Raw genomic sequence first — 26,204 nt, forward strand, 5'->3', positions numbered from 1 at the left:
CCAGTCAAAAGACCAAAAACAGGAGCCAGGGAACTGGAAAGTACCAAAGAAGTTCATAGAGGGAAGAAAGGCAAACACAGAAAGCTCTTTATTAACTCCTGGGCTCATCCCTAAGCTAAAGATGCATGAATACCAATATCAAATACTTTGAGATCTAAACCAACAGATAAACCTCCATGTAGGCCCCAGATTCACCAATGAGTAGTATACAGGTGGGACATACCTGAATAGCACTGCCAAGTCTTTTGAAACTAAACTGACATTGAAACCACAGCCCATAGATGACAGTTGGAATTTGTGGCCTGAAACTAACCAGTGATCAACTGCCTGTTAAAACAAAAATATAAACATTCTCCATAGGATTTAAATAACATCCAGTGCCTCAAATAATAATATGTAAAATATCCAAGATATAGTCCAAAATTATTCAGCATATGAAGAACCAGGAAAATTTCAAATCAAATGGGAAAAGGCAATGAAGAAGAGATATCAACTTCAAAATGGTAACAAGTATTGGAATTATCTGACAAAATCTTTACAGCTACTATGATATAAATCCTACTGTAAACAATCATGAGCACCCTCAAAACCAATGGAAATATAGAAAGTATCAACAAAACAAAACTTTAAAAAGAAACAAATGGAAATCTTAGACCTCAACAAACACCAGAAGCAAATTTTAAAACTTACTGAATAGGGTCAAGAGAATGAGGAAGACAGAAGACAACATTAATGAACTTGAAGAGAGAGTAAATAGAAATTATCCAACTTAACAAAAGAGAAAAAAATAAACAGAGCCTCAGGGACCTGTGGAACAATAATAAAAAATCTGATACTCATGTCACATGGTAGCTAAAGGAGAGGAGAAAGAGTATGAAACCAAAAAAAATATTTGGCCCAATAAAAGGAACAAATGAAATCTCAAAAAAAAAAAACCAACCATAAAGAAATGGAGATCTATGAATAACCTGACAATGAGTTCAAATACTCATCTTAAAGATAAAAAAAAAAATGAGCTAAAAAAGAACACAGAATTACAACTAAATAACATCAGGAAAACTATGCACAAAATGAGAATATCAAAAAAGAGGTAGAAATTGTGAAGAACCAAACATAAATTCTGGAACTGAAGAATACATTAACCAAATTGAAAAATTCATTAAGCAGATTTAACAAGTAAACTTGACCAGCAAAAGAATCAGTGAACTTGAAAACAAGCATGTGATTTTAAGTTATCTAGTCTGAGGGTCAAAAAGGAACATGTTGTGGCCTTAAAAAAGAAGGAAATTCTGTTACACAGTACAACATGGATGAGCCACAAGAATATTATGCTAAGTGAAATAAGCCAATTACAAAAGGGTAAATATTATAGGATTCCACTCATGATTCTAAAGTAGTCAAAATCATAGAAAATAAAAAGTAGAAAATGAAGGAGAGGGAATTACTGTTTAATGGGTATAGAGTTTCGGCTCTGGTTCCAGTTCCGTATGTAAGAGGCTTCAAATGTACCGTTGCATCCTAACAAGCAAAAAGCTGAACACACTGAAAAACCAACAACTCTTCTTGTATCCATAAAAGAGATAAGGACACAGGGCAAACTACAGCCCCCAAGATTGGAGAGACAGATGAGCAAACGGAGTCACAGATTAGATGGTAGCAGAGACTCATGAATAGAAACTGCCATGGAGGGATACCTGGGGGGCTCAGTCCGTTAAGCGTCTCACTTTTGGTTTCAGCTCAGGTCATGATCTCCCGGTTGGGATCAAGCCTGCATTGGGCTCCATGCTCAGTACAGAGTCCACTTCAGATTTTTTCTCCCTACCTCTCTGCCCCTCCCCACTCATGCTCTCTCTAAAATAAAAAAATCTTTAAAAAAAAAAAAAAACGAAGGGCACCTGGGTGGCTCAGTTGGTTAAGCGTCTGCCTTCGGCTCAGGTCATGATTCCAGGGTCCTGAGATCGAGCAACACACCGGGCTCCCTGCTCAGTGGGAGTCAGCTTCTTCCTCTCCTCCCCGCTCATTCTCTCTCTTGCTATCTCTCTCTTTCTCAAATAAATAAAATCTTTTTAAAAAGAAAGAAAGAAAAGAAACTGCCATGGAAACCATTGCTGGCATAGGAAATTCTGAACTGTAATTAACAAATTGCTGGAGGTCCATTGCCGTCTGAGAGTTAAAAATTCCAGGGGGAGTTCTTAATCATAGGAGTTCTCAATCACAGGAGCCCCCTGCACTTTTGTGAGTTTTGCCTTCAGGAGCTCACCTAGGTTCTCACAGTAAATATGGGGGAAATTTTTCTTCCTACTTCTGGCAGAGAAAGAGCAAAGGGAAGCATTTTAAAATACACCAGAGCACTATGTTCTTCTTAATAAGACCGGCCCTCAGGGGAAACAAAATAACCAGATCCTAACCTGCTAGGGTATTAATGGAGCCTCAATGACCACAGGGAAGGCAAATACCCAACTCTAGCCTGCTCTACCCATCCTGTCCCACCTAAGAGGGAAGGAAAAAAACAGAAATACTTATGAAGTTCACAGTACAGAGGCACAGAATTACTAAAGGCTGAAATCTAATTATAGGACTATAAAACCCTTCCCTCCCCCCACACCCTATCACTGTATTACTAAAGGCCTATTGAGTATACTTCCTTTTGTCAAATCATGTCCAGCTATCAAGAAAAAATTTTAAGGCATATTAAAAGGCAAAAAACACAATTTGAAGACAAAGAGCATCAGAAGCAGACATTGGCAGGCCAGTCAAAATTATCAGACTGGAAATTTAAAATAACTATGATTAATATACTAAAGACTCTAACAGATTACACAGATAACATGCAAGAACAAATGGACAATGTAAGCAGAAAGATGGGATTCCTAAGAAAGAATCAGAAAGAAATGCTAGAAATAAAAACACTGTAAGAGGGGAAACTGAGTGGCTCAGTTAAGCGTCCAACTCTTGGTTTTGGCCTAGGTCATGATCTCATGGGTCATGGGATCAAGCCCCAGATCGGGTTGTGCACTCAGCGGGGAGTCTGCTTGAAGATTCTCTCCCTCTGCCCCTCCCCCCACTTGTGCACGCACATGCTCTCTCTCTTAAAAATACATTTTAAGGGCGCCTGGGTGGCTCAGTCGTTAAGTGTCTGCCTTCGGCTCAGGTCATGGTCCCAGGGTCCTGGGATCGAGCCCCGCATCAGGCTCCCTGCTCTGCGGGAAGCCTGCTTCTCCCTCTCCCACTCCCCCTGCTTGTGTTCCCTCTCTCGCTGTGTCTCTGTCAAATAAATGAATAAAATCTTTAAAAAATAAAATAAAATGAATAAAAAAAATAAAAATACATTTTTTAAAAAATACATTTAAAAAAATTATCTGGGGCACCTAAGTGGCTCAGTTGGTTAAGCAACTGCCTTTGGCTCAGGTCATAATCCCAGGATCCTGGGATGGAGCCCCGTGCTTCACGGGGAGCCTGCTTCTCCCTCTCCTTCTGCCTGCAGCTCCCCCTGCTTATGCTCTCTCTCTCTGCCAATAAATAATTTTTTTAATTAAAAATAAATTTAAAAATTTAAAAAAACATTATAACAAAAGCAAAGAATGCCTTTGATGGGCTTATTAGTAGATACTACACTGAAGTGTAAAGAATCTCTGAGCTATCAAAGATATCAATAGAACCCTCCAAAACTGAAAAGCAAAGAGAATGAAGACTGAAAAACAAGGACTCTGGGACAACTACAAAAGGTGTAACATACACATAAAGGGAATACCAGGAGAAAAAAGAAAGGAACAAAAGAAATATTTGAAACAATAATGACTAAAAATTTCCCCAAATTAATGTCAGACATCAAACCAAAGATCCAGGAAGTTCAGGGAACACCAAGAAGGATAAGTGCCAAAATAAAAAATTTTTAAACTACTTTAGGCATATCATTTTCAAACTATAAGAAATCAAAGATAAAGGAAAAAATCCTGATAATAAAGAGAAAAAAACCTTATTTATAAAGAAACAGAGATAAGACTTACATCTGACTTCTCAGCAACCATGCAAGCAAGAAGAGTAGAGTGAAATATTAAAAGTATTGAGAGAAAAAAAACACCAAGTAGAATTCTGTACCCTGTGAAATTATCTACCAAAAGTGAAGGAGAAATACAAACTTTCTCAGACAAACAAAAGTTGAGAAAATTTGTTGCCAGTAGACCTGCCTTGCAGGAATTGTTAAAAGAAGTTCTTAAAAGAGAAGGAAAATAATATAGGTCAGAAATTCAGATCTATATAAAAAAGGAAGAGCATCAAAGAAGCAATAAGTGAAGATAAAACAAAAACTTTTCTTATTCTTAATTCATTTAACATATGTTTATTTAAAATAATAATAGCATCAATGCATTTAATTATGTTTATGAATGTATACATAATATATGCTTATGTGTTCTTATATATAAAAAAATAAAGCAATGATACAAGAGATAGAAGAAAAGAATTATTTTGTTATTATAAGTTGTTTTTTTTTTAAGTATAACTGATAAGCTGAGAAAGGAAAGAAAATGGAATGATGTTCTCAATTGAATGCTCTATTAAAATCACAAAAACAGGGGTGCCTGGGTGGCTCAGACAGTTAGACAAAGGTCTGTCAGCTCAGATCATGATCCCAGGGTCCTGGGATGGAGCCCCGCATCGAGCTCCTTGCTCAGCAGGGAGCCTGTTTCTCCCTCTCCCTCTGCCTGCCATCCCCCCTGCTTGTGCTCTCTTTCTGTCAAATAAATAAATAAAATATTTAAAAAATAAAATAAAATCACAAAAACAGAATAAGAGTGAAAGACAAAAACAGGAACAAAGAATAAAAGAAGCAAATAGAAAACAGTAGCAAATATGGTATATATTAATCCAATTATATCAACAATCACTTTGAACATCAGTGGTCTAAATGAACCAATTAAAAACTGTCAGAGTGGATTAAAAAATAAGACCCAACTATATTTTATCTATAAGAAACCTACTTTTAATATAAAGATACACATAGATTAAAAGTAAATGGATAGAGAAAAATATACCATGGTAAACTAATCAAAAAAAGCAGAAATAGCTATATTAATTTCTGCCACAGCAGATATTAAAAGCAAGGAAAGATATCTAGGATAAAGAAAGGCATTACATAATGATAAAAAGGTCAGTTCTCCAAGAAGACACGATAATACTTCATGTGTAAATGCCTAACAACAGAGCATCAAACTACATGAGAAAAAACTCATATAGAATAGGTGATAGAACTGCAAGGAAAAATAGATGAATCCACTATCATTGCTGAAGCCTTCAACACCCCTCTCAGAAATGGACAGATCAAGCAAGCAGAAAATCAATATGGACATAAGTGAACTCAATAACACTGTTGATCAACTGTTTATAATCCACATCTATAGATTACTTCATCCAACAACAGCAGAACACACATTCTTCCCACACTCACATGGCACATTCACCCAGACAGATCACAGCCTGGGCCATAAAACAAACCCTAACAGATTTAAAAGAACAGAAATCATACAATGTCTTCTCTCAGACCACAGTGGAATTAAGCTAGACATCAGTAACAGAAAGATAACTGAAAAATCCCATTATACGTGGAGATCAAATAACACACTTCTAAATAACACATGGGGCAAAGAAGTAATCTGAAGCAAAATTTTAAAATATTTTGAACTTAATTAAAATAAAAACACAATTTATCAAAAATTATGGGGTGGAGCAAAAGTAATGCTGAGGGATTTATAACACTGAATGCATACATTAGAAAAGAAGAAAAGTCTAAAATCAATCACCTAAGTTTCCACCCTGGGAAACTAGAAAAAGAAGAGCAAATTAAATCCAAAGTAGACAAGAAGTAAAGAAATAAGACTTAGAGCAGAAATCAATGAAATCGAAAATAAAAAATCAAAAGAGGAAAATCAATGAAACTAAAAGCAATTCCAAAAAATTGATACAATCAATAAGCCTCTAGCCAGGCTAGTCGAGAAAAAAAAAGAGAGGATACAAATTAGTAGTATCAGAAATTAAAGAGGGAATGTCACTACAGATCTCATGGAAACTTAAAATGATACTAACAGAATGCTATGAACTCTATGTTCACAAATTTGATAACCTAGGTAAAGTGGACCAATTCCCTGAAACAGACAATCTGCCAAAATTCACAAAAGAAGAAATAAAATTTCAGTTTGGGAAGATGAAAAAAGTCCTAGAGATCTGTTGCAATACAATGTAAATATACTTAACACTCCTGAAATGTACACTTACAAATGTTAAGACAGTCAATTCTGTTATGTGTTTGTTATCACAATTAAAAATTAAAATTAAAAAGAAATACCTCAGCAGCCTGAAAAACTCCAGTTTTTGCTCTGGTCATCTTATTAACCTTATCCACAGCAGGAAAACAATTCCATAATCATAAAACATATTTTTTCAGGTACATATGATAGCATACTGGTTAATGAGGCAAACACTTTTAGACTTCCTTTTACCTTAAATGACAAATACTGCCCTGAGGTGCCTGGGTGTCTCAGTCAGTTAAATGTCTAACTCCTGATTTCGGCGCAGGTCATGATCTCAAAGTTGTGACATCCAGCCCCGGGGTCAAGCTCCATGCTGCGCACAGAGCCTGCTTAAGAGTCTCTCTCTCCCTCTGCCTCTCCCTGCCCCCTCTCACTCTCTCTTCCTCTCTTAAAACAAACAAACAAAAAAAAAGACAAATACTGCCCTAATTCTTTATGGACTCAAAGGTACCAATATAGCAAAATAGACACTAATCGAGACTTTCCTTGTTTATACCACCTAGAACGGATGTCTCTATCTCCAGAGAAAGCTGCCACTTGTGTATAATAACATCATTTCATACATAGTACCAATCTTTGCTAGAACATTAAGCAAAAGTATGGCTAAGATCAGCTATCATTTGTTATATCTACCAATGAGATTTAGAAAACTAAAGGCTTAACAAGGTTATTAACAGCACATGAGAGAGTACTGTTAGCACAGAGAAAACACATTAAGAGGTTTCTTCAACTGGGTGAAGAAACTGGGGGAAAATGTTTATTAATAAAGCTTAAGTACCAAGTACTACAAACAAAGCAAGGAAAATCAGTATGTATTTGAATAATATGCATCCTTTGAACAGAATTTTACAGTTAAAATAAGAGACAAAAAAGCAAAAAATAACCTCTGCATCCTGCTAGCAATGGGTAGCAACAGGGCACCTGGCCAATGTCTTATTCTGGGTAAAGAAAATAGGCTAATGAGGAAGAATGTTAACAATACTTATAAAGGGTGATAAAAATGCTTATGAATGGTGAGAACAATGCTCATACAAGCCTTCATTTTTCAGCAAATGGAACTATTCATATATTTTCAAAAATATTTTAACTTCAGAAAATTAACAGTTTATTACACGTTAGTTAAAAACCACAATGGAATCATCAGCCTCTGCAAATGTTTTACTTACCTACATTCCCTTAAAAAGTTACACAAGTTATTATGTACCTAAGCCTAATATTAGATTGTATGACACTGTAGAACTCTTCTTAATCTTCACATAATATTTATTATCATTTATTGCTTTAGAAAACTAAGATATCCCATTTTGGTAGGAAATATTCTGGATAGAAGAAAAGTTTATTTTTGTAAATTACCAATTTAATAATTCTTATATACCTTTTTCCTATTCTGCTATTCTCTTCCAAAACAGAGGCCAGCAGACACAAGAGCAAACAGCTCTTACAGAGTCACCCTGAACTATGCAGTACACAGTGACTCTCTAATCCCAAGCAGAGCCTATTTCTCAGTCATATTTACATAAGGATTGAACACATCTCTGCTTTTGGTCAATGCTTAAAAAGTCATTGAGCAGTTCAGTTTTCATTTCCTGATCAAGTAGTAAATTTTTCAAAACTAAGGTAGAACCTGGTGGGGAAAGTGTACACTGACTTGCATTTCTTAGCCATGGAATAACTTCTTCATTGGGCACTCAATTGTCTCATGACCTTCTAAAAATTAATTTTCTTGTTTAAATTAAGAGGCATTTCAGGGGCGCCTGGGTGGTTCAGTTGGTTAAGTGTCTGACTTCGGTTCAGGTCATGATCCCAGGGTCCCAGGATCCAGCCCCGCATGGGGCTCCCCACTCAGCGGGAAGTCTGCTTCTCCCTCTCCTTCTGTCCCTCCCCCTGCTTGTACTCTGTCTCTCTCTCAAATAAATACAAAAATTCTTAAAACAAAAAAAGAGGAATTTCATTTGACCTCCCTGCACGGTTAACTGTAGACAAAAACATACTCCTGAATGCCAGTACATGAAACAACTACAAAATATTTAGATGCAGCTCTCACATCAGAAGAGGTAATTGGTAAGAAATGAACAATTGTTTAATCATTATTTGTTCATTTATTCATTTACTCAATATGTATTTATCAAGTTCCCTGTCCTTAAGCATTTAGGCAAACAAGTTTTATTTGTGCTTCCTGGAGTTGGATCTTCCCTACCTGGAAGCATGGGTTGTCCTTTGTTTAAAACAGGAAATTCTCGACAGATTTCCCCATCCTCTTGATCTCGCGCTAACCATCGTTGAACAGGTATATAAAACTTTTTTCCAGAATTCATGTTCCACAATTGTATCTACAGAGCAACAGTATTTCTTATAAAAAATGTAAGAATACTTTATCAAAGAGTCAAATAAAAGTTTTCATCCAAGCCTGACACTTAACTCATGGAAGATCATGTTACTTATTTTTAAATACAAGAAGGTGTTGAATACTTGACGAGAAAAGTGCTAATTTCTTCTTTTATTGCCACCTCAAGTACAATGGCATTTCTTTTATTTTGAAATTTTTCTATTTCTAATTTCTCTACATTGAAATGCTAAAAATACCAATTTCCTCTCAAATTTTTTAAGTGTCGATATTTTCCTATTTAGAAAGAGATTTACAATTTTCAAAAATCTATTACTTCCCTGTTCCAATCCCTTAGCAAATACATTTTTTATTTCAAAATGATTTTACAAAATGTTAGCATGAACTTAGATTTCATGCACTACAGATTCAAACTGATACAGTTTTTCTCTGTGGTTCCTCAGCAATGAATGAAACTTAAGCAATAATTATTTATTTGGGTACCTATTATGCCATATTACAACTATTCCATTTATCCTGGAGTTAAACAAAGATGTTAATCAATTCTGTTAGGATCAGATGAATACCAAAAATCATCAGAAAGTAGAAACTATGATTCCTGATTCTAAAATCTAGCCTTTCATGTGTAGGGTACTATTATTGTTTTAAAAGCTTCAGTGAGTGTTATTTTATCTGATAAATTAATCTTATAGTCTTTAAAATGCCTTAGAGATTTTCTATTTTAATGTGTTTAAGAAATGAGGTTGTTACAAAAATAGATTTTTGATCCCTAAACTTACTAATTCTGTAGATCTTGGTAAGGCCCAGAAATTTGCATTCATAAATTCACCCCATGTGTGATTTTGGTACAATCACACTTTTAGAAAGGCTTCCTGAAAACCACACAGAATTACCATTGGTTTGCAAGGCTGCTGGCTTTGCTATTTGATTTGGTTATTTTAAGTAAAGCCCAAGGTAAATTACTTGAGAAATACAAAATAAACCACCATTTGAAACTTTTTATTTTGTAATCTTCTTAACTAAACTTGAAAGAACAAAGATTAAAGTCCTAAAAGTAATGCGATTATTTTATGGGCTGGGGAAATGTTGTATGATTATTGCTATAATGGACTAAATGTTTTAATTCAAATCCCTTCAAGTTATAGGCACAAATTGGCTTACTTTAAATTTTAAACTTCTAAACTATACTATAAGAATTGAATAGAAAATACCCAACACATTATCTAGCAACTTAACTTGGCAAAATTAGTAAATTATATAAGTGCTTTATTGACCTAGAATAAAACTATGAATCATAGAACATCTCTCTCCTTTACTGGTACTCAAAGACAGGTGAGGTAAAACTCAGGCAAACAAGTTGCCTTGCAATGAGAGTAACTGTCAGACAAAGAGAGACAACAGGAATGTTCAGCCAATTTTTTGTCTTTCCTCTGCAATATTATAAAATCTTTTCAGATCACTTAACCACTGTCTCAATATCACAGCTGAATATATATGTATAATGAATATAATATTGCTTATTGGTTTTCAATCAAATGAGATGGCAGGAGTATTAATGATAATTTTCATAAATTAGCTTAACTTACTATGAAAGAAAAAAGTAAAAGATGTTATTATATCTGATCATTTAAGTATCAATTTGAATATCATACTTCAAAAACTCTGTATAGCATAAAAGAGAAAATTATTTCATATAGAAGCCAGGCAGTAATTTTAAGTCTGAAACTAACTTCTACATTCGTATTTTCATAGAGTTTCATTTTTCAATTTCCTTCAGGATCTTTTGTGACTTTAATGCAAAGAAGATGGCTTTTTTTTCCTAAGATTTTATTTATTGATTTGAGAGAAAGATTATGAGAGAGAGAGAGAGAGAGAGAGCATGAGCAGGGGGAAGAGCAGGGGGGAAGGAGGGAGAAGCAGGCTCCCCCCTGAGCAGGGAGCCTGACGCCAATTCGATCCCAGGGCCCTGAGATCATGACCCCAGCTGAAGGAAGACACTTAACCACCAACTGAGCCACCCAGGCATCCCAAAGGAAGATGGCATTATTAACATATATATATATACACACATATATATGCTAATAGAATAAAAGTATTTTTAAGGGATTATTCATCTTCCACAAATTTTTCATTAATTTTCTCACATATTACTAAACTATAGAACAAGTCTGCCAAGAATATCAGGAGTTTAAATGTTCTTTGCACTTTGAGAACTTGCTTACATAAGTTCATTTATTTTGAAATGATAAAAGATGGAAATATACCATACACAAAAATGGATAACATGATTTTTCATTTTCAGTGTTGAAGATCGTTTGTTGGCAATTATGGTAATAAGTAAAATTTTTAATTTGAATAATTTAGAAAATGTAAGCCTTTTTTTTGCTACTAAAAGTATTCAAGTGGCATTATTTGCTTAGCATGAATAGACCAAATTTGAGAGCTGGCATTCAAATCTAGCAGATTATTATTTCACCAACGCAAATGGTCTACTTTTACAATCCTTCCGAAACAGATAACATTTACCTAGTCACCTTTTCATCAATAGTGCAACCATATCAAGAAGCATTGTAATTGTCAAAACACGATGTTATATACCTGAAACTAATGTAACACTGTTTCAGCTACACTTAATAAAAATAATAATAAAAGAGTTAAAACTAAAATAAAAAGAATAAGTAATGGGAGTTTATACAGAGTCCCAAGTACTTTCTTTTCTTTGCAAAGAGGTAAAAGGATTTTTACTTGAGGTGCTTCCCTCAATAAATTAGGAATTAAATTATTTATAAGGGGATATGATACTGTTGTTTTGAGAAATATACTGACTAAAAAGATCTAGGTTTGATTCCATCAATTTATAACAGGTGTGAAATGCCTCTTTGAGGTTTGATTCCCGAACAGAATTTGCAGAGGGTTTTGCAAAGGATGGGAGTGTTGATATGTCTTTACCTCTTTACAGTGCCAGGAAGGGGAAGGTCCAGAGTTAGTATGACCAATACGAATCTTAAAGAGTATTCCAATATCTCCAACCATGATCTAGGAAAGAACCAATAAAATATCTTTCAATATAATTTCACAAAATCCATTTAAAAATAGCTCATATTAGGATATTATATATCAATAAAGGGGTTAATCCATCAAGAAATATAATAATTATAAACATGTATATACGTAATGACAAAGTGCCAAAACATATGAAACAAAAATTGACAAAACTGAATACAGAAGTAGTCTACAATAATGGTTGGAAATTTCAATAGCCCACTCTGCATGATGTGTAGAATAACTAGACAGAAGATAAATAAAGAAAGTAAGGACTTGTACGTTATAGACCAACTAGATCTAACATAGTTATAGAACATTCTACTCAACAACAGCAGAATATAGTTCTCTCAAATACACATGGAATATTCATTCTTCAGGGCAGACTATATGTTATACCACAAAAAAAGTTTTGAAAATTAAAGAAGACTGAAATCACAAGAGAATAGTTTCTAACTACAATGGAATAAAACTAGAAATTACTACAAGAAGGAAAAATGGAAAATCCACACCTTTGTGTAAATTAAACAACATACTCTTAAGCAACCAATGAGTCAAAGAAATTGCTAGCGAAATTAAAAAAGAATTTGAGATGAATGAAAAATAACAATTACATATAAAAATATAGGGACTAAAGTGAAAGCAGAGCTCAGAGGGAAATTTTAGCTGTAATCCCTTAAAGTTTGAATGTACTTAAAGAAGGAAATCATTTCAGATGGGTGCCCATAAGCTAAGCTGGCAAGCTTACTGTGAGGAAAAAACTTGTTTGGAGATTCTGACTTAATAAATACAGAGACTCTAAGCAAAAAGAAGGAAAAAGGGGGAGGGGGGAGGGAAAGAGGAAAGGGGAGAGAGGGAAGGAAAAAGGATGTGGGAAGAGAAAACAGATGGGGAGAAAAGAAAAAGAGGAAGAACAAAGATCTCAAATAAATAATATAACTATACAATGTTAGGAACTAGAAAAAGAAGTGCAAACTAAATGCAAAGCTAGCTGACGAAAGGAAATAATATTAGAATGGAGATAAAATAGAAAATAAAATCACTGAAACCAAAAGTTGGTTCTTCAAAAAGAATACCAAAATTGACAAATATTTAGCTTCCCTAAAGAAAAAAGAAAGAATACTCCAACTGCTAAAATTAGAAATGAAAATAGAGACATTACCACTAACCTTACAGAAAGAAAAAGGATTATAAAAAAAGAATATCATGAATAATTGTAGGCCAAAAAATTAGATAATCTATATGAAATGGATGAATCTTAGAAACACACAAATTATCAAACCTGACTCAGGAATAAAAACAGAAATTCTGAATAGGCCTATAGAAAGTAAAGAGATTGAAGCAGTAATCAAAAACCTCCCAATAAAAAAAGGCCTAGAACAGACGGCTTCACGGGTAAATTCTACCAAATACTTTTTTTATCATTAATATATAATGTTCTTTTTATTGAACTATAATTGACATATAACATTATATTAGATTCATGTATAAGATGTGATATTTGTGTAACCTATGAAATGGTCACCACAGTAAGTCTAGTTACCATCTGTCACCATGCAAAGTTGTGCAATTTTTTTTCCTATGATGAGAACTTTTAAGATTTATTCTCTTAGCAACTTTCAAGTGTGCAATACAACATTACTAATTATAGCAATGCTGTAATATTACATCCCTGTAACTTATTTATACCCTCAATCCCCCTCCCATCTGGCAACTACCAATCTGTTCTGGGTATCTATTAGTTTTGTTTTGTTTCCTTGAGTTTTATTTAGATTTTGCATGTAAGTGAAATCATATGGTATTTGTCTTTCTCTGACTTACTTCACTTAGTATAATACCCTCAAGGTACACTTATGTGGCCACAAGTGTCAAGATCTCATTCTTTTGTGTGACTGAGTAGTATTCCACTGTGTATTTATGCCACATCTTTATCAGTTCATCCATCAATGGACACGTAAGATTAGTTCCATATCTTGGCTATTGTAAATAATGCTGTAATGAACACAGGAGTACATGTATCTTTTAGAAATAATATTTTCATTTTTTTTAATTCCAGAAGTGGAATTGCTGGATCATATAGTATTTCTATCTTTATTTTTTTTTTTGAGAAATCTCCATAGTGTTTTCCACAGCGATTGTACCAATTTACAGTACCACCAACAGTGCACAAGTGTTCTTTCTCCTTTCTGCCAACTTATTATTCCTTATCTTTTTGATAATAGCCATTCTAATAGCTGGGAGGTGGTATCACATGGTTTTGATTTGCATTTCCCTCATGATTATTGATGTTAAGTATCTTTACATGTGCCTGTTGGACATTTATATATCTTCTTTTGGAAATCTATACAGATCTACCCATTTTTAATCAGATTATTTCTTTTTTTGACATTGAGTTATATGAGTTCATTATATATTTTGGATATTAACCCTTTCTTAGATATATGATTGGAAATATGTTCTCCTATTCAGTAGGTTGTCTTTTCATTTTGTTGATGGTTTCCTTCATACAGAAGATTTTAGTTTGATGTACTACCACTTGTTTATTTTCCTTTTCTTGCCCTTGCCTTTGGAGTCAGATTCAAAAAATCATCACCAAGACTAATGTCAAAAAGCTTACCACTTATGTTTTCTTTAGGAGTTTCACAGTTGTAGACACTGCATTCAAGACTTTAATTGATTTTAAGCTAATTTTTGTGTATGGTGTAACATAGTGGTCCAGTTTCATTCTTTTGCATGTGGCTGTCCAGTTTCCTTCCTAACACCATTTATTTGTTGTATATTCTTGCCTCCTTTTGTCATGAATTGACTATATATGCACGGGTTTATTTATGAGCTCTCTATTCTGTTCCATTGATCTATTGTCTGTTTTATGTTGATATCATACTGTTTTGATTACTACAGGTTTGTAGTGTATATTCAAATCTGGGATTATGATACCACCAAATTTGTTCTTCTTTTTCAGGATTGCATTGGCTACTTGGGATCTTTGTGGTTTCATACAAATTATAGGACTAATCTATTTCTGTGAAAAAATGCCATAAATTTTCAGAGGGATAGCATTTAATACATAGATTGCTTTAGCTAATATGGACATTATAACAATATTAATTCTTCTAATCCATGAGCATGGAATAACTTTCTATTTATTTGTGTCTTCTTCAATATCTTTCATCAATGTCTTCTAGTTTTCAGTGTACAGGAATTTCACCTCCTTTGTTAAATTTATTCCTAGGTTTTTTATTCTTGTTGATGCAATTTTAACTGGGATTGTTTTCTTTGTGTCTCTTATAGTTCACCGTTAATGTATAAAAACACAACATATTTTTGTATATTGGTTTTGTACCCTGAAACTTTACTGAATTTATTAGTTCTAACAATTTTTTGGTGGATTCTTAGGGGTTTGCTATATATGAAAACCATGTAATCCTCAAATAGTGACAGTTTTACTTTTTTGTTTCCAATTTAAGTGACTTTTATTTCTTTTTCTTGCCTAATTGCACTGGCTAGGACTCCTAATACTATGTTGAATAAAAGTGACAAGAAAGAATGGACATTATTGTCATTCCTGATCTTAGAGGAAAAGATTTCAGCTTTTCACCACTGAGTATGATGTTAGCTATGGATTTCCCTACATGGCCTTTATTATGTTGAGGTATGTCCCTTCTATACCCACTTTGTTTTTATGATAAATGAATGTTGGACTTTGTAAAAAAGAATTTGTCTTTTTTGAGATGGACATGATTTTCATCCTTCATTTTGTTAATGTGGTATATCATGTTGATTGATTTACAGATGTTGAGCCACCCTTGCATCCCTGGAATAAATCCCACATGCTCATGGTGCATGATCATTGTAATGTATTGTTCAATTTGTTTTGCTAATACTTTGTTGAGAATTTTTGCATCATTATTCACCAATGATACTGGCCTGTAAGTTTTTTTCTTTTCTTTTTTTTTTTTTTTTTGTGGTTCCTTGATCTGGTTTTGATATCAGGATAATGCTGACCTTAAAAAATGAGTTTGGAAGCATCCCCTCTTCTTCAATTTTTTGGAATATTTTGAGAAGGACATGTGTTAATTCTCCTTTAAGTGTTTGGTAGAAACCACCTATGAAGTCATCTATTACTGGACTTCTGTTTGCTGGGAGTTTTCTGATTACTGATTCACTCTCCTACTGTTGGGGTTAATGTAGAGCTTGAAATCAGCCATAATACCTGGCTTGCTAAAATGGAACACGGAGGCTGCTGGGGGTGAGGGAAGGTTACAGAGAAGGGCGTGTGCCTTTGTAATGCCTGGGCCCAAAAGACCACTCTGCCACTGGAATGCCATGGGGAGTTGCCTTCCCTAAGCCTTCTTAGCCCAAACAGCCGCCCTGTGATCTAAGAGATGTATGCATTGTCCCTTAGGCTGTTTAGTAGAACCTGCAGAGTAGCATATTTTACCTTTCCCGTAAATCCTCTCAGTTTCAGTAAGACCCCTTATCACACATCAAATGCTTGAGAAACAGTGATAAGGATATCCTGAAGGACCAATAAAAGCGGGAGCCAAGAAGAGCAAAGGGTCTTCGTCTCTGAGCATTGACCCCCTTGCCTTCTCCTTTCTTCCACAGCAGTTTGGAGTAATCTTTCATCCATCGGTACAGGTATTGCTGGCCATTCCCGGCACCCTACTAATAATCAGTCTATTCAGATTGTCTATTTCTTCATGATTCAGTCTTAGAAGTTTGTATATTTCTAGAAATTTATCCATTTCTTATAGGTTGTCCAATTTGTTGGTGTATAATTGTTCACAGTAATCGTTGGTGATCCTTTTTCTTTTGTGTGTATGTGTGTGTGTCAGTTGTGACTTTTCCTCTCTCATTTCTGATTTTATTTGAGACCTCTCTCTTTTTCTCAGTATGTCTCACCAATGTTTGCCAATTTTCTCTTTTCAAAGAACCAGCTCTTGGTTTCACCAATCTTTTCTATTGTATTTTTAATCTCTATTTCATATATTTTGCCTCTGGTCTTTATTATTTCCTTCCCTCTACTAAGTTTGGAATTTATTCTTCTTTTTCTTGTTTCTTTAGGTGTAAAGTTAAATTATTTGAGATTTTTCTTGTTTCTCAAGATAGACCTGTAGTGCTACAAACTTACCTATTAGAACTACTACTGCTACTCACCATATATTTTGGTATGTTGTATATCTATTTTCATTTGTCCTAAGATTTTTTTTTTAATTTCTCCTTTCACTAACCCATTGCTTATTCAGTAGCTTATTATTTAATCTCCATATATTTGTGATTTTTCCAGATTTTTATCTTCTAGTTGATTTCTAGTTTCATATTATTGTGGTAAGTGAAGATGCTTGATATGATTTCAATCTACTTAGATTCATTGAGACCTGTTTGGTGGCTTGCAAAATATTCCTATCCTACAGAATATTCAATCCTGCAGAATATTTTTTTAAAGATTTTATTTATTTATTTGAGAGAGAGAGGACCCAAGATCAGGGTGAGGGGCAGAGGGAGAAGCAGACCCCCTGCTGAGCAGGGAGCCCAATGCAGATCTTGATCCAGGGACTCCGAGATCATGCCCTGAGCTGAAGGCAGATGCTTAACAAACTGAGCCACGTAGGTGGCCTATTCTGCAGAATATTCTATCCTGCAGAATATTCCATGTGCACTTGAGAAGAATGTGCATTCTGCTGCATTAGGATGAAATATTCTGTATTTATCTATTAAGTCTGTCTGGTCTACCATGCCATTTAAGGCCAATATTTCCTTATTGATTTTCTGTCTAAAATATCTAAACATTGGAGACCTGGAAAAGATGGCAGAGGAGTAGGAGACCCTATTCCAACCAGTCCCTGGAATTGAGCTGGGTATCTACCAGACCACTCTGAACACCCACGAAATCAACCTGAGATGTAAGAAGATAGATCTGGATCTCTACAAACAGAATATCACAGGCGGTTGATTTTGAGGTACGAAACGGGGAGCCGTGATTGTGCAGGCAGATATCGGAGGATAAACGGAAGGGTGAGGGAGCCAAGCCTTTGGGATCCTACACTGCTGGTGAGTGATAGCCTCCCACGCTGGGGACCGGGCACAGACTCACAGACCAGTAGTGATGGGGAAAGGACTTTAGGGCAGCCCCCCACCCTGGACTGAAACCGGACCAGTGGGGCCATGCATGCAAACTGGGGGTGGCCAGCAGTTTTAGAAGCACAAAGGGCAGAGACATGCCCCTACCTGGAGGCAAAGACTGGGAGCACAGCTGAGGGGCACACAACCCAGGATGCGGCAGTTTATAGCAGCACAGACAGAAATGGAGATAGTGTGGCCTGGAGAGCTCACTGAAGAACAGACTGTGATCTCTCCACTCTGAGGCAGAGGATTGGAAACAATTTCTTCTGCTCTGACTCTTGGAAGAGACACAGAAAGCCAAGAGAAAGCAACCAGAAAACAAAAGCCCCCAAAAACCAGTTCTCACTAAGCCCATCACCCGCCACAGGGGGCAGGGCAACTCTGCCCAAACAGGGTTGCCTGAATAACAGTGTGGCAGGTCCCTCCCCCAGAAGACAGGCTGGGAGAACAAGAGGCCATCAACCCTAAGGTCCCTATAAAACAGCAAGTATCTTGCTTGGGTTGTGGTCAATAATTTGGACTCTATACATTCCCTCAACCACCCCTCAACAGAATGACTAGGAGAAGGAACCCCCAAAATAGGAAAGACTCAGAGACTATGACTTATGCCACAGATTTACAAATGAACACAGATATAACCAAGATGTCAGAGACGGAATTCAGGGTAGCAATTGTGAAGACAATAGCTAGAATGGAGAAATCAATTATTGGCAACATAGAGTCTCTAAAGACAGAAATGAAAGCTGAAGTGGCAGAACTTAAAAATGCTATCAATGAGATCCAATCTAATCTAGATAATCTAACAGCTAGGGCAAGTGAGGCAGAAGAGGGAATCAGTGATCTCTAGAAGACCAATTAATAGGCAAGAAGGAAAAAGAGGAGGCCAGGGAAAAACAACTCAAAATCCATGAAAATAGAATCAGAGAAATAAGTGACACCATGAAATGTTCCAATGTCAGAATGATTGGGGTCCATGAGGGGGTGTAGAGAGACAGAGAGGATTAGAAGATATATTTGAGCAAATCATGCTGAGAACTTCCCTAAACTGGGGAATGAAACAAACATTCGTGTCTTAGAGGCAGAGAGGACCCCTCCCAAGATCAAGGAAAACAGGCCAACACCCCGGCATGTGATAGTAAAACTTGCAAATCTTAGAACCAAGGAAACCATCTTAAGGGCAGTTAGGGGGAAGAGATTCCTTAAGTACAGAGGGAGGAATATCAGAATAACGTCAGACCTATCCACAGACACCTGGCCAGCCAGAAAGGGCTGGCAAGACATATTCAGGGTAATAAATGAGAATAACGTGCAGCCAAGAATACTTTATCCAGCAAGACTGTCATTTAGAATGGATGGAGAGATGCAGAGCTTCCAAGACTGGCAGAAACTGAAGAATATGTGACCACTAAGCTGGCCCTACAAGAAATATTAAGAGGGGTTCTATAAAAGGAGAAAGACCCCAAGAGTGATACAGAACAGAAATTTACAGAGACAGTCTATAAAAACAAGGTCTTCACAGGCAACATAACATGAGGACAATAAATTCATATCTTTCAATAATCACTCTCAACATGAATGGCCTATATGCTCCCATAAAATGGCACAGGGTTGCAGACTGGATAAAAAGACAGGACCCATCCATATGCTGTCTACAAAAGATTCGTTTTGAAACTAAAGATACATCCAGACTGAAAGTGAAGGGATGGAGATCCATCTTCCATGCCAACAGACCTCCAAAAGAAAGCTGGGGGAAAAAAAAAAAAGAAAGCTGGGGTAGCAATTCTTATATCAGACAAATTAGATTTTAAACTAAAGACTATAGTTAGAGACACAGAAGGACACTATATCATTCTTAAAGGGTCTATCCAACAACAAGATCTAACAATTGTAAATATCTATGCCTCCAACATGGGAGCAGCCATCTACATAAGCCAACTGTTAACCAAAATAAAGAGTCATACTGATAATAATACGTTAACTGTAGAAGACCTCAATACTCCACTCTCAGCAATAGACAGATCATTTAGGCAGAAAAGCAACAATGAAACAAGAGCTTTGAATGACACACTGGACCAGATGGACCTCATAGATATATACAGAACATTCCACTCTAAAACAAGAGAATACTTATTCTTCTCGAGCGCACATGGAACTTTCTCCAGAATAGACCACATACTGGGTCACAAATCGGGTCTCAACCAATACTAAAAGATTGAGATTGTTCCCTGCATATTTTCAGACCATAATGCTTTAAAACTGGAACTCAATCACAAGAAAAAATTTGGCAGAAATGCAAACACTTGGAAGCTAAAGTGGTCTTTAGCTTTAGCAAGAATGTTTGGGTCAACCAGGAAATCAAAGAACTTAAACAATTCATAGAAAGAAATGAGAACAAAAACACATCAGTCCAAAACCTATGCGATATTGCAAAGGTGGTCCTAAGGGGGAAACACATAGCCATTCCAAGCCTCACTCAAAAAAACAGAAAAATCCCGAATTCACCAACTAACTGTATGCCTTAAAGAACTAGAGAAAAAGCAACAAACGATGCCTCAGCCATGCATTAAAAGAGAAATAGTTAAGATTAGAGCAGAGATCAATGAATTAGAAACCAGAAACACAGTAGAACAGATCAAAGAAACTAGAAGCTGGTTCTTTGAAAGAATTAATAAGATTGATAAACCACTGGCTAGACTTATCCAAAAGAAAAGAGAAAGGACCCAAATTAATAAAATTATGAATGAAAGGGGAGAAATCACGACTAACACCAAGGAAATAGAAACATGTATTAGACACTATTATCATCAACTATATGCCAATAAATTGAGCAACCTGGATGAAATGGATGCCTTCCTGGAAACGTATAAATTCCCAAGACTGAAACAGGAAGAAACTGACAACCTAAATAGGCCAATAACCAGTAACGAGATTGAAGCAGTGATCAAAGACCTCCCAAAAAACAAGAGTCCAGGGCCTGATGGATTCCCTGGGGAATTCTACCAAACATTCAAAGAAGAAATAATACCTATTCTCCTGAAGCTGTTTGAAAAAAGAGAAACAGAAGGAAAGCTTCCAGACTCATTCTATGAGGCTAGCATTACCTTAATCCCCAAACCAGGCAAAGACCCCATCAAAAAGGACACTTTCAGACAGATATCCCTGATGAATATGGATTCCAATATTCTCCATAAAATCCTAGCTAATAAGATCCAACAATACATTAAAAGGATCATCCACCATGACCAAGTGGCATTTATCCCCAGGATGCAAGGGTGGTTCAACATTCACAAATCAATGTGATAGAACACATTAATAAGAGGAGACAGAAGAACCAAATGGTCCTCTCAATTGATGCAGAAAAAGCATTTGACAAAATACAGCATCCTTTCCTGATTAAAACTCTTCAGAGTATAGAGATAGAGGGAACATTCCTCGAGTTCATAAAATCCATCTATAAAAAACCCACAGCAAATATCATGATCCATGGGGAAAAGCTGAGAGCCTTTCCATTAAGATCCAGAACATGACAAGGATGCCCACTCTCACCACTATTGTTCAACATAGTACTAGAAGTCCTGGCAACAGCAATCAAACAACAAAAAGAAATAAAAGGTATTCAAATTGGCAAAGAAGAAGTCAAACTCTCTCTTCACAGATGACATGATACTTTATGTGGAAAATCCAAAAGACTCCACCCCCAAATTACTAGAACTCATACAGCAATTCAGTAATGTGACGGGATAGAAAGTCAATGCACAGAAATCAGTTGCTTTCTTATACACTAACAATGCAACTGTAGAAAGAGAAATTAGAGAGATGATTCCATTTACAATAGCACCAAAAACCATAAGATACCTCAGAATAAACCAAACTAAAGAGGTAAAAGATCTATACTCTAGGAACTACAGAACACTCATGAAAGAAATGGAAGAAGACACAGAGGGAAAAACATTCCATACTCATGGATCAGAAGAATAAACATTGTTAAAATATCTATGCTGCCCAGAGCAATCTATACCTTCAATGCCATCCTGATCAAAATTCCAATGACATTTTTCAAAGTGCTGGAACAAACAACCCTAAAATTTTTATGGAATCAGAAAAGACTCCAAATCGCCAAAGAAAATATTGAAAAAGAAAAACAAAGCTGAGGGCATCACGTTGCCTGATTTCAAACTATATTACAAGGCAGTGATCACCAAGACAGCATGGTACTGGCACAAAAACAGACATATAGACCAATGGAACGGAATAGATAGCCCAGATATGGACCCTCAACTCTATGGTCAAATAATCTTTGACAAAGCAGGAAAAAACGTGCAATGGAAAAAAAGTCTCTTCAATAAATAGTGCTGGGAAAATTGGACAGCTATATACAGAAGAATGAAACTTGACCATTCTCTAACACCATACACAAAGATAAACTCAAAATGGATGAAAGACCTCAATGTGAGACAGGAATCCATCAAAATCCTAGAGGAGAACATAGGCAGTAACCTCTTTGACATCGCCCACAGCAACTTCTTTCAAGGTACATCTCCAAAGGCTAGTGAAACAAAATCAAAAATGAACATTTGGGACTTCATCAAGATAAAAAGCTTCTGCACAGCAAAGGAAACAGTCAACAAAACAAAGAGGCAACCCACAGAATGGGAGAAGATATTTGCAAATGACACTACAGAAAAGGGCCGGTATCCAAGATCTTTAAAGAATTTCTCAGATTCAACAACCAAAAAACAAATAATCAAGTCAAAAAATGGGCAGAAGACATAAACAGACACTTCTTCAAAGAAGACATACAAATGGCTAACAGACACATGAAAAAGTGTTCATCATCATTAGCCATCAGGGAAATTCAAACCAAACCCCATTGAGATACCACCTTACACCAGTTAGAATGGCAGAAATTGACAAGGCAAGAAACAATGAATGTTGGAGAGGTTGTGGAGAAAGGGGAACCCTCTTATACTGTTGGTGAGAATGCAAGTTGGTACAGCCACTTTGGAAAACAGTGTGGAGGTGCCTCAAAAAATTAAAAATAGAGCTACCCTATGACCCAGCAATTGCACTCCTGGGTATTTACCCCAAAGACACAGATGTAGTGAAAAGAAGGGCCATATGCACCCCAATGTGCATAGCAGCAATGTCCACAATGGCCAAACTGTGGAAAGAGCTGAGATGCCCTTCAACAGATGAATGGATAAAGAAGATGCGGTCCATATGTACAATGGAATATTACCCAGTCATCAGAAAGGATGAATACCCAACTTTTACATCAACATGGATGGGACTGGAAGAGATTATGCTAAGTGAAATAAGTCAAGCAGAGAAAGACAATTATCATATGGTTTCACTTATTTGTGGAACATAAGGGATAGCGTGGAGGACATTAGGAGAAGGAAGGGAAAAATGAAGGGGGGGAAATCGGACAGGGAGACAAACCATGAGCGACTATGGACTCCGGGAAACAAACTGAGGGTTTTAGAGGGGAGGGGGGTGCGGAAATGACTGGTATTAAGGAGGGCACGTATTGCATGGAGCACTGGGTGCTATACAAAAACAATGAATCATGGAACACTACATCAAAAACTAATGATGTACTGTATGGTGACTAACATAATAAAATAAAATAAACTTTAAAAAAAGAAGTTAATAAAAAACATTTTTAAAATGAAAAAAATACACATGAAATAACATAATAGCAGAACAACAACAAAAACAACTTAGACTCCTTTGGTACAGTCATTTCTTTTTTTTTTTATGTTACGTTACTTCTAAAACTATTTCTTACACATGCGAAATAATGATAAAGTCTTCATTTTTTACTTGTAGTGCCCATCAAACAAGAAAGAGTTTCTTTAAATATTGACTCATATAGAAACTATGGAAAGGACAGTTCAAACTAAACCGTTAGTTTGGTTCCAAATGATTCAGCCTCTTCTGTGACATATGTCAGCTGGTTACACAGACTGTAGTAAACCAAACACCCAGGATCACATGGAAGTGAGTATCCTATAATGATATGAGATACTTAATGATACTCATTCCTGATTGTGATTTTAGTCTCTATTTCTACCCAGTCCAAAATAATCCCTCTATGCATCCAATCATTCATTCAACAGGTATTATTAAATACCTATAAAGTGCAAAGTGCTTGACTCATTTCAAATCTTTCCTTTGGTTGCTAATCTTTCTGACTTTAGTTTAACAACTGGTCTGATACTGGTCTCCCCTGCTACCTCTGTTTCTCTCTAATCTTGATCTCAATATGTCTAGTAATGAATTAATAATTTGATTATAACTTCTTTGCTCTCCTTTATTTGATAATTGTATTTTTTCCTTTGCAACTTTGATTTTGAGCTTTATCTGTTTGAGCCCCAGCCAGAAAGGCATAAACCCTTGCTCCCCACAGCCACAAGTATAGAAACAATTAAAGTTGGCCATCTAGTATTTCTCTCCAGCTATTGTCTCTTATTGTATTGCAGTTTTCCTTTTGTATAATCTGCATGAACAAAAATTGCCATGAATTACTTTGGATTGATCTTCTACAGGAAACATGGTGTTATAACAGAAAGCACCAATTTGATAGACTGCATTCATTCCAAAGTACAACTATCTGTATCACTTATATTAACAGGTTTTACTCAGTTTTATTACTTACAGTAAATATGTCTTCATGCCCATCCTGAAATTGAGATCCACCTGTTCCATAAAGATATATAGGAGCTGAACTTCTATGTTGTCCATACAATATAATATATATCTGTGAGCTGGTCCCTGAATTTGGCAAGTCACTGGTGATTATGGAAACTTTCCAGTTACCACCTATAGAAGCACAAATAACACACAGCATTAAAGCAATTTATAAAAACAGAAGACTCAGAAGAGCTGGTCATCGTAAAGCCAGGAGAGTTCAGAAAGACATGACTTACTCTTCTCCATATCCTTTGGAAAAGTACTGTAACACAAGATTTAGACTTGGTTTTTAAGATATTCAATAAAATTACTATGTCCTACAATGTAACTTTGAGAATATTTCCTAAATCTTTAATAATAAAATTAGAGAGATACAATTATCCTGTTATACTTGGTCATGCTTGGACTCCAAGAGAGCTGCTATATAACTTCTCTAAAGTTCCCTGCATTTTGACAAAATATTTCCAATATTGTTAGCTCTGATATGTAATATGTGCATTCAGAATTATACATTTTAAGATCTTCTGAGTTTAGATATTTATTTTCCAAAGTAAAAAATTATGTAATAATTTATATAATCATAAAAATTGGAATCAGATTAGAAGGAATTTGAGAAGTCATCTGGCAATTTCTACACTTATTGTTTTAAGTACCCCTAATTAATAGATGAAGTAACTGAGTTCCACATTTGTGGAATTTTGTGTACAAAATTAAATAAAATTAAATAAATTTTGTATCCCAGCAACAAATAAACACAGTGCTAGAAAATATATGGCTCATAGTGAATATAACTGAGATTAACTAAACATTATAGCACACTGATAGTGGTATGATGTTACTTCCTAGGATTTCAATTTAATTTTCTTAGGTTTCTTTGGAAAAAACATCAAGAATTGATCAATAAGAAAATTGAAATAATGAGAAATTAGGGAATACACTCAATATTGTATAAAAGAAGAAAGAATATGAGGCAATAAAATTCAGAACTATGGATTTAAATTACATTCTGTTCTTTAGACTGTGGTTTTCTCTCTCCCATATTTAACTAAAGTTTATTTCTCATTTTGATCATTCAAATAGTAATCAAATTCTGTTTAAGTTATATTTATATGGTAAAATGAATATATGTTAAATTAATGCATGTGTTTAAAATCTACTTTGAAACAGGAAATTCTACTTTATTTTTCCAACACATGGCAAAAAGCCAAGTTAGGCTACCAAATCATCCTGGTAGACAATCAGTTAGTAAATAAAAACCTCATTTTTAAAAACTGAAAGAGGAAAATAGGCTATCTTTAACAATGGAAAAATAGTTAAATTGCAACTACAAACTACAGAACTGGGAAAATTCTAGCTGTTTTCTGTAGACTAGTATGTTAGTGCTTGTTTGTATAAAATGAAATAAAGCTCTTCAGCTTCTACTCTCTTAAAAAAAAAAAAGAAATGCAGCAAAAGAGTTCAGGGGAGAATCAATACTTGCTAAATGTACAAGGACCAAATCAATAGGGAAAGAAATTCTATTTTCCAACAACTAAGATGGAAAAGGATAAGAAGTATAGGAACAGAAATAAAAAAGAAGATAATGAAATATGATATCAGTTTACCATAGGGCTTTATACCTCTTTAAATCATTAAAACCTTAACCTTGGAAGGGGCTCTTGTAAAAGCTGGAGTAGAATGTAAAGATCATG

The 26,204-nt window shown here is 35.4% G+C and overlaps 1 protein-coding gene across 1 annotated transcript in view; it reads right to left on the reverse strand.

Moving 5' to 3' along the window:
• Nucleotides 1–24,564, reverse strand: part of LOC148164638 (lipoxygenase homology domain-containing protein 1-like) — a 263,084-nt gene extending 238,520 nt beyond the window's left edge. Inside the window, exons 1-4 of the mRNA XM_088022889.1 lie at nt 24,479–24,564; nt 12,854–12,860; nt 11,599–11,685; nt 8,503–8,635 (exon numbers count right to left, since the gene is read on the reverse strand). Coding sequence (XP_087879015.1) covers nt 8,503–8,635; nt 11,599–11,685; nt 12,854–12,860; nt 24,479–24,564 — 313 coding nt within the window. The remainder of the gene's footprint in view (nt 1–8,502; nt 8,636–11,598; nt 11,686–12,853; nt 12,861–24,478) is intronic.
• Nucleotides 24,565–26,204: the final 1,640 nt, after the last annotated feature.

This window comes from Eumetopias jubatus, unplaced genomic scaffold, assembly GCF_037043125.1.
Source record: "Eumetopias jubatus isolate StellerSeaLion01/CBP00866 unplaced genomic scaffold, mEumJub1_p1.0 scaffold_4, whole genome shotgun sequence".
Taxonomy (NCBI): Eukaryota; Metazoa; Chordata; class Mammalia; order Carnivora; family Otariidae; genus Eumetopias; species Eumetopias jubatus.